General features: G+C 50.0%; 2 protein-coding genes across 2 annotated transcripts in view; both read right to left on the bottom strand.

Annotated features, from left to right (window-relative positions):
• Positions 1-3,086, bottom strand: part of LOC115029057 (optic atrophy 3 protein-like) — a 7,544-nt gene extending 4,458 nt beyond the window's left edge. The window contains exon 1 of the mRNA XM_029479255.1: positions 3,062-3,086. Coding sequence (XP_029335115.1) covers positions 3,062-3,086 — 25 coding nt within the window. The remainder of the gene's footprint in view (positions 1-3,061) is intronic.
• A 1,451-nt stretch (positions 3,087-4,537) lies between these two features.
• Opa3 (outer mitochondrial membrane lipid metabolism regulator OPA3) overlaps positions 4,538-9,209 on the bottom strand; it is a 19,320-nt gene continuing 14,648 nt past the window's right edge. The window contains exon 2 of the mRNA XM_021168404.2: positions 4,538-7,691. Coding sequence (XP_021024063.1) covers positions 7,294-7,691 — 398 coding nt within the window. The 3' untranslated portion in view covers positions 4,538-7,293. The remainder of the gene's footprint in view (positions 7,692-9,209) is intronic.

The following is a 9,209-nucleotide window of genomic DNA, read 5'->3' as shown; positions in this document are numbered from 1 at the left end:
GTAGACCAGGCTAGCCTCGAACTCAGAAATCCGCCTGCCTCTGCCTCCCAAGTGCTGGGATTAAAGGCGTGCGCCACCACGCCCGGCTTATAGTTTTTAATCATAGTTCCTGATTTTAGCTGACCTCCCCATGCTGGCCACTGAAACTCTAATGTCTTAGTGCCTCTGGCTGGCCATAAAGAAATTCTACGATGTTCCTTGTGCAATAACAGGTCACAGGACTCTACTCCAGAGGGGCCCTGCTCCCTGCCCGGGAAGGAAGGATGCTGCAGAGGTCTAGAAGAATCTAAGGGAAACAGGTTCTGTCAGCTGGCTTTTGCCACCTGGCCTGAGAACTCTGGAAGACGGAGCAGATACACTCAGGAGCATAAAACTCTAAGATGAAGGCGTCACTTCATCTGCAGCCTAGTCAGGGGCTTCAGCAGCAGCCAGTAAGCAGAAGTGTTTCTCTGGGTTTGCTGAGAACACCCTCAGCAACCCATCTATGCCATCAGTGACAGGGAGCACTGGAGCAGGTGCAATAGGGAAAGAGAGCTGGATTCTGTAGCCTGAGGCCACCCTGCTCCTCCTCTACCAAAGGCTGGGTTCTGTTTTGTTTTTGTTTTTGTTTTTGAGATAGGCAAAAGCCTGGTAGCCCTGACTAGCTTTGAACTGGACACCCTACTGAATTTTGGGTTTATCTTCTGGGATTAATGGAGTTCACCACTACACCTGGCTATCTGGGCTCTCACTGAAGGTAGCAAGTAGTGTGCACTTCTGCTGGCAAAGGTAACTGTATAATGACTTTTCATTTTAATTAGACTCAAGATACAGCTTGCACAAAATGAACCAGGAATCCACTCTTCTGCTCTGGCTGCCCACACTAGTGCAGAGTGCAGAGCGCATCTACAGTACATACATAGAGTTCCCTGTTCCTCTTGCTCTGTTCCACAGACTGCTTAGGAGTGACTCCCAGGCTCTAGTGAGCCTCCTTTCTGTATCCGAGTAACCTAGTGTGAAGGCATCCCCACCCATGCTTGTTAGGGTTTAGAGTCATGTTGATATTGCTTTGTTTTATTCTGAAGCAGGGTCTCATATAATCCAGGCTAGCACTGAACTCACTAGTGACTTCAGTGACTACTTAGCCCGGGCTAGCCTTGATTTCCTTATCGTCCGAATTCCACCCCCACCCTAGTGCTGGGCAAACACTAAGCCTGTTCTCTGTTGTTTTGTTTTTTGGCCCAGGTTCTCATGTAGCCCAGGCTAGCCTTACACTCACTGCAAAGCTGATGACGGTCTTGCACTCACTGAACCTCTTGCCACCACTTCCCACGTGTTGGGGTTAAAAGCCTGAGCCACTGTTCCTGGCTTTACATTTATTTACTGTCTTATTTTAGTCCAGGATGGCCTCAAATCTGTGACACTGTCCTGTCTCAGTTTATGAGAACAGGGATTAAGGTATGTGTTGTCACATTCAGATAATATTGTTTAAAAATATATATCTTAAATGCACAGAACACATACATGCATGTACATATACAAACATTTATATAGTTCTTATCGATTTATTTTATGTGTATGAATATTTTGACAGCATGTATGTCTGTGTACAAAGTGCGTGTGTGGAAGAGGGCCCTGAATTCTCTGGAACTAGAGTTAGAAATGGTTGTGAGCCACTGTCACTATGTGGGTGCTGGGAGTTCAATTTGGTTCCTCAGTAAGGTTTTTTAGACAGGCTCTCACTGTGTAGCCTTGGCTGTCCCAGAACTCACTCTGTAGACCAGGCTGACCTCAACCTCAGAGACTGGCCTGCCTCTGCCTCTCAAGTGCTGGGATTAAAGGCTTGAGCCACCTCTGCCCAGTTATAGCTCTTCTTTATGAAGTAGATTACCACAAAACAAGACATAGTAGCGAGTCCTGCTGGGTAATGACTTCGCCAAACTGTCACTCCAGAAACACAGACAACATCACACACATCATGTTACAGATACAGATGTGCACAGAATTACACAACCCTGCTATCCACATACAGGGAGAAGAGAATTCCTTTAAGATGTGCCCAGGCAGGATTACATAAGCTCCTCCTTCTCAAGGACTGCAGTGCAAGCTCAGGCCTTTTGAGGCTGCTGGTAGCAGCTCCTGGGGGGTTGAGAATCAGGAACACAGACACACACCAGGGGTCCAGGCCTTAGTGACCTCCTGTTCCAGAGGTTTAGTTTGATTATCATTTTTATTTAGTTTGTTTTTCAAGACAGGGTTTCTCTGTAGCCCTGACTGTACTGGAACTCACTCTGTAGGCCTGGCTGGCCTCGAACTCAAAGAGATCCTCCTGCCTCTGCCTCCTGATTGCTGGGTTTAAAGGCATGTGCCACCACCTCTCTGCATCTTTGAGACAGGGTCACTCTACATGCCACTGGCTGTCCTGGAACTATGTAGATCAGGCCAACCTAGAACTCAACAGAGCTCTGACATCCTCTACCTCTCCAATGCTGAGGCCAGCCGGGCGTGTTGGCTCATGTCTTTAATCCTAGCACTCGGGAGGCAGAGGCAGGCGGATTTCTGAGTTCGAGGCCAGCCTGGTCTACAAAGTGAGTTCCAGGACAGCCAGGGCTACACAGAGAAACCCTGTCTCGAAAACCAAAACAACAACAACAAAAAAAGGTGTGTGCCACCACACTTGGCTCCCTAAGAGGGTGACCTTTGTCTGCCCTTGCTGTGTGGGGTCAGTGAATTTCTCCTGTAAAGAGCCAATGGGTAACTGTTCTCAAGCATCTCAGAGTCTCAAATTCTGCTAAAGTGGCCATTGACAATGTGAAAGTAAGTGAGCACAGCTGTTGTAATAAACATTTATTAACTGATTCAGCTCAGGGGCCTAAACTGCTAAGCTTTGCATTGTTAGGATTGATTGTTCTTACCTGCGTCTTCATCCTATGGAGTTTTCAACTTTGAACTTGAGGCACCTCCACAGTAGCAGGATGTCAGGTATTTAGTTTATGTAGTGCCGGGGACTGGATTCAGAGCTTCAGGCATGCTAGACAAGAGCCCTGTCTACTGCATCACTTCCCCAGGGCCAGCTCTTTACCCGTATGCTGGAACGGCAGCACCATGGTGGCTCTGCTGAGCTTTGTCTTGTCCCTGGCTTCTCCAGACACGGGGAGAAAACTGGACACAGTAGCTGCTCCATGCACATGTGTCCAGTTGGTGGGTGATAGCACCCCAGCCACTAGGCAGGCTTTTCCTGCCAGTCTATCTATCCACAGTGCTCACACAGGCCAGCCAAGGGATGGCTTTGGGGCCAGGGGAACCGGCTGGAGCTTGTATAAGATTCATTCTCTTATGGTGGCTTGTCCAATGAGACCAACAGCCAGGGATGGGACAGGCAGAGCCACCAACACTGGTTCAGGCTGTGTGAGCTGGTATGACAAGGTTCTGTCTGCAATGTCCTAAAGCCCCAAATCACTCAGAGGGAGGAGTCTAGGTCCAGCCCCATCTACTCACATAACCGGGTGATGCTGGGTGATGCTGGGTGATGCTGGGTGATGCCGGGTGATGCTGGGTGATGCCGGGTGATGCTGGGTGATGCTGGGTGTGCAGTTGTTCCTCACTGGGTTGTAAATCCATGAGGCTGGGGCTGCAGCTGATGGGGGGTGGGCACCCAGCATGGCAAAGAACAGGGCAGCTTTTGTGGTTAAGATGGACTTTAAGGTCATTTTGAGAAGGATAATGACTTCCCAAGTGCTGAGATTCATCAGAGGTACGTGCTACCGTGCCTGCTGCAATTCTGGGTTGGTTTAGACAGGGTATTGCTATATAGCCCCTCAAACCTGTAGTCTTTTTCTTTCTTCTTTATTTATTTATTATTATATCTAAGTACACTGTAGCTGTCTTCAGACACTCCAGAAGAGATGTCAGATCCCATTACAGATGGTTGTGAGCCACCATGTGGTTGCTGGGAATTGAACTCAGGACATTCGGAAGAGCAGTCAGTGCTCTTACCTGCTGAGCCATCTCTCCAGCCCCCTAGCAGTCTTTCTTGTTTAGCAGGAGTACCAAGTGTTGGGATTACAGGCCTATGCCATCCCTGGAATTAAAAAAAAAAAGTTCTTATCACATTTTGTTTATTTTTTAGTGTGTTTATGGCTGTGTGCATATTTCAAGGTAAATACGGAGGTCTAACAACCGAGGGAGTCAGCACTCTCCTTCTACCATCAAATCCTGGGGATCCAACTCAAGTCATCAGGCTTGGTGGCCAGTGCTTCCATTTGTCAGCCTATAGGATTTTTCATTCCCTTCCTTCCTTCCTTCCTTCCTTGTTAAAGATTTATTTATTTATTTATTTATTTCACATATGTGGGTACACTGTCCCTGTTTTCAGATACACCAGAAGAGGGCATTGGATCCCATTACAGATGGTTGTGAGCCACCATGTGGTTGCTGGGAATTGAACTCAGGTCCTCTGGAAGAGCAGTCAGTGCTCTTAACCTCTGAGCCATCTCTCCATCCCCCTTTGATTTTTTTCAATTAAAAGCACACACAAATAAAATTGAAGACAACCAGCTTCATTCATAAATTTATTCTCCTCCTCCTCCCTTTGTGGGGATATGTAACATTGCAGTGAGTAGGGAGTCAGAGCCATGAAAGCTGCTCTGGCCTCCTGCCCCAGAGGCTTCTGGAACCACACACCACACCACGGTGGATTCCTCCACTGTCATCATGGGAGAGGCTGCCATGTCCACATACACCAGGACCATGTGAAGGCTCCACTGGGTCAGAGTGGGCTCCGAGGCCTACTTTCATGCTTGCATGACCCAAAGGTGACATTTCATCTCGGTGCGTGTTTCCTCCCAAGCAAGCAGAGAACATATTCCTATGGGGTTCTTCACCAACAGTGAGGCTGGTCTGTTGGAATAAGGACTGACCTGATGGAGCTCAGCGCCCTCACCTGTCTTGGCTTTGCCATAACTGCTATAGACTGACCCAGGGCAAGGAGGCCAGGGCTGGCCCTGGAGCTCTTAGTGCCTGGCTGGACTCCACAGGGGTAACCATGGCAAACAGGCAGCTTTCCTGGCTCCTCACTCTGTCCTCCCCTCATCACCTAGCCATGTGTGTCCTTTGTCCCTAGTTCAGCTTTCACCTAACTCAGCTGCTCCTCAATTTAAAGACAGCAACTTCAGCTTCTTCTAGAAGAAACTGAGGTACAGTTTCAGCATTGGTTTCAGTCTGGGGAATCCTGGGGATGGGTCATTTTCATCCCCTTGGGGGAGCCCTACAAGTGCCACGTCTAGGGACAAGGGCCAGGGAGAATGAACCTGTTACCTAGAGTCAGACATCTTGGGTGTGGCCTGGCGCTTTTCTGATAAGAGGGCAGAAACCCAGTGCCTCTGGCCACTGGGAAGAGGTTGGGCCTTATCTCATCTTGCCCTGCAGCCAGAATCATCTGGGTCCTCTGGTCCTTCCTCCCCACCCTAGTAGCTAGTCCCTCCTGAGCTATGGGGTCTTGGCCAAGTCACCTAGCTTCCCTTTTCCCGAGCCTTAGTTTCCCAATGTGGGAAGGGTTCACAGGATGAGTCTCGGCTCCTTTTTCCCCAGAGCCAAAACCTCTGGCTTTCCTCCAAGGTTGTCTTTTTTTCTTTTACTTTTTTTTTGTTTTTGGAGACAAGGGTTTCTCTGTGTAGCCCTGGTTATCCTGGAACTCACTCTCTAGACCAGGCTGGCCTCGATCAGAAATCCACCTGCCTCTGCCTCCCAAGTGCTGGGATTAAAGGCGTGTGCCACCACTGTCCAGCTCGGTTGTCTTTTTTACTTTTTGTCTTTTTTTCTTTTTTTTTAAAGACAGGGTCTCTCCCTGTGGTTCAGCAGGCTGTCCAGGAACTCACAATGGGACCCAGGCTCATTCCTGCCTCAGCCTCTGAGTGGTGGAATTTCAGGTATGTGCTACCAAGCCCGGCTTTCTCTATTGTTAATGATCACTGGCCCAGTTTGAAGGTCCATATTAATTATGCCCCTCATATATCCTTAGGAGGCCTCCTTATTCTGCAGCTCCATCAGGAACTGGACAACCATGACAGTGACTGCTGCACCCACAATCCTTCTGGAGCTATAGTGGTTAGCCCAACCCCAGAAGCCATGAGTAGGCTGCCGGAAGAGCCAAACAGCATAGCAGGGGCCTTGCATCTTAGAATGGCAGAAGGCAGCAAGCTGAATAGAGGGCCTTCAAAAGAAAACCCCATGTCCGAATCCTGGGGCCTATGTGTCTCCATTTAGAAAAAGGGTCTTAGAGACGTAATAAAGGCTCTTTCAATGTGGTCATCCTAGATTTAGGGTGGGTCTTGTATTCAGGGCAGGTGTCCTTGCAAGAGACAGGTGGGGGAAGAGAAAGCCACAAGAAGATAGGACACAGAGTCTAGGAGATCTGGGGCCCCTGAAGCCAGAAGGAAGTGGGACCCAAACACCCTGACCTCTGCTGCTGGCTTCCAGAACGGTGGGAGAACAGGTTACTCTGTTTCCTCCATCACATTCCCAGCAATATGTCATGTCTGGGGGGAGTGAGCAAGGAAGGTGGGGCAACAGAAAGGGTAAAGGGACCCAGACCTAAGGGGTATGAAGGGTCGGAGGTGTGTGTGTGTGTGTGTGACATCTAACCCACCCAACTGAAAAATACCACAGAAGGACAGGAGGAAATGTGTGCCACCCGAAACAAGGTTCAGGGACATTTCAGGACAAGGCAGCGGGGCTGTGACTGAGACAGGTCAGAATGGAGCCAGATAGGATCAGTCTGTGCCTAGGGAGGAAATGGGGTAATGCCACAGGCTGAGGGGTAAGGGGACCTATCCAGGCGTGATCCCCTGGGGACCTCAGAGGGAGAATGAGGAGAGAACGGGAGCATCAGTTGCACTCTGCTGCCTCCATGGGAGCTACATTGACCTGAGGCAAGGCTCAAGGTGGCCTGGTTCACCAAAGGAATGAGGCGCTCCAATGATGGCCAGGTGACCTTGTCTATGTCATGATCAGACTTGAGCCTGGTTCCATCTTTTGCCTTTGCCAGAGCAGTGGAGAGTCAGGTGTCTGAGACCTTGAAAGTCCAATGAGGGGCTGAGGGCTCTGAGTCAGAGGCTGGATAGGCTCTGAAGGCTTCTGCTGAGTGCTCCCTGGGGAAATGCCCAGATCCTGTCAGTAAGGGGTGACCACATGTCACAGCTACATCAAGGTCCTCGTGGTTTCTGCTAGGCCAGAGCATCCTAGGCCAGGAGGTGTGAGGAGAAGGCCCTATTGGAGGCCACATGGTCACAAACAAGTCCAGGCCCTGGCAGCTGGCTATTTCTTGGAAGATGCTGCCTGGCACTTGGAAGTACAGTGAGCATTGCAGACCTGACCACGCACCTCCTGCAGCTCCTCCCGCAGCTCCTCCAGGGCACTCAAGGAGGGCATCGCTTGTGCCTGAGCCTGCAGCGCCTCTAAGGCCAGTGCCAGGCGGCCCACCTCATCCTGCAGAGCGTTCCAGGCTGCCCGCTGTTCCTCCTCCTTATTGCGCTGCTGAGTCTGGTGGCGCCAGTACTCCAGGACCAGGCAGCCTCCACCCACAATGAAGATGGTGGCCTCACCCAGCAGCTCAGCACCCAGCTCTGCTGCTGCCTCCTCATTCAGCGGCTTGATGGTAGTGCCCCGGAAACCCATTATGCGCATCTTCGTCCGCATCTCCACCCAGTGGTACACTGCAGGGGAGAAAGAGGTCAGGTGTGTTCCGAAGCTCCACCCCCATACTTTCTTGTTCCAGTTGAAGTCAGAGACCAAGGTGGGAGTGGGCAGTCACCTTAAGCACCTGTCCCTTGCTTCACCCAGGGAACATGGAATCTCCTCCCAGGGTGACCTGGGGGCTTTGTTCCCTCAGTAATAAGGTCAGTACCCAGGGCTTCATGCATGCTGGACACACCTGCTACCACTAAGCTATACCCCATCTTTTGTTTTAGATACATGGATGGATGGATGGATGGAGCTCACACTGGCCTTCAGCTCCCTATGTGGACAAGGATGACCTTCAGCCTCAGACTGTTTTTCTACTTCCCCATGTGCTTGGATGACAAACATTACGTCCTATTGCTTTTTACTTTTTTCCAGATGTAGCACAAGCTGGCCTTGAACTCATGATCCTCCTACCTCTGCCTCTTAAGTAGCTGGGGTAGTTCTGCACCATAAGGATCAGGCCTAGCTCCAGAAACATCCTTCAAAGCACAAGAAAATTCCAGAGAGCAGCAATGAGCAGAAACCTGACGAGAGCAGAGGTCCTCAGATGGGAAGCCATGCCCCTAACAGGTCACAAGCACCTGCTCCCCGACTGTTAAGAGCACACAAGCTGTAAACGTCCATCAGGCACACTTAGCTCCCACTGCCCCTTTAGGCCACCACACAGAGTGGCCGGCTGTCTTCCTCCATGGCACTGTTGCCTACTTCCCTGGCAAGAGACCAACTCCCTTTCTTTTCCTTCCCAGAATGCAGAGGGAGGGTTGCAGCTTTTGTGAGCAGGGAGGCTCTGATCCTAGGTTCTCAGTGCAAACTGACAAAGCTCAGTGGGGAGCAGAGGTGCCTCCCTGCCTGACTTCACTGGCTTGGCATCATGAGTGCCCATTAAGTGGGAGGAGATGGAGGAGGCGCCCGAATGTACTTTCAACAGAGCCTTTTCTTTTCTTTTTCTTTTTTTCCTTTTTAAAGACGGTGTTTCTCTGTGTAGCCCTGGCTGTCCTGGAACTCACTCTGTAGATCAGGCTGGCCTCCAACTCAAGAGATCCATCTGCCTCTGCCTCCCAAGTGCTGGGATTAAAGGTGTGTGCCATCATTGCCCAGCTGAGTCTTTGAGATGGTCTCACTATGCCTGGCTGACCTGGGAATCCACCATGTACAGCCAGGCAAGCCTTGAGTTTGTAGGAATAGTCTTGTCTCAGCCTCTCAAGCTGTGAGCATCACAGGCATGCGCCACCATTCCTGTCTTCATTTTAGTTTGTTTGTTTGTTTGTTTTTTCGAGACAGAGTTTCTCTGTGTAGCCCTGGCTGTCCTGGAACTCACTCTGTAGACCAGGCTGGACTTGAACTCAGAAATCCACCTGCTCTGCCTCCCAAGTGCTGGGATTAAAGGCGTGTGCCACCACCACCCGGCCTTCATTTTAGTTTTTATTGTTTTTTTTTGTTTTTTTTTTTTTTTTTTTTTTTTTTTTTTTTTTTTTTTTTTTTTTTTTTTT

The sequence above is a fragment of the Mus caroli genome, chromosome 7, assembly GCF_900094665.2.
Source record: "Mus caroli chromosome 7, CAROLI_EIJ_v1.1, whole genome shotgun sequence".
In the NCBI taxonomy this organism is placed as follows: Eukaryota; Metazoa; Chordata; class Mammalia; order Rodentia; family Muridae; genus Mus; species Mus caroli.
This window is presented reverse-complemented; position numbering and strand designations above follow the sequence as displayed.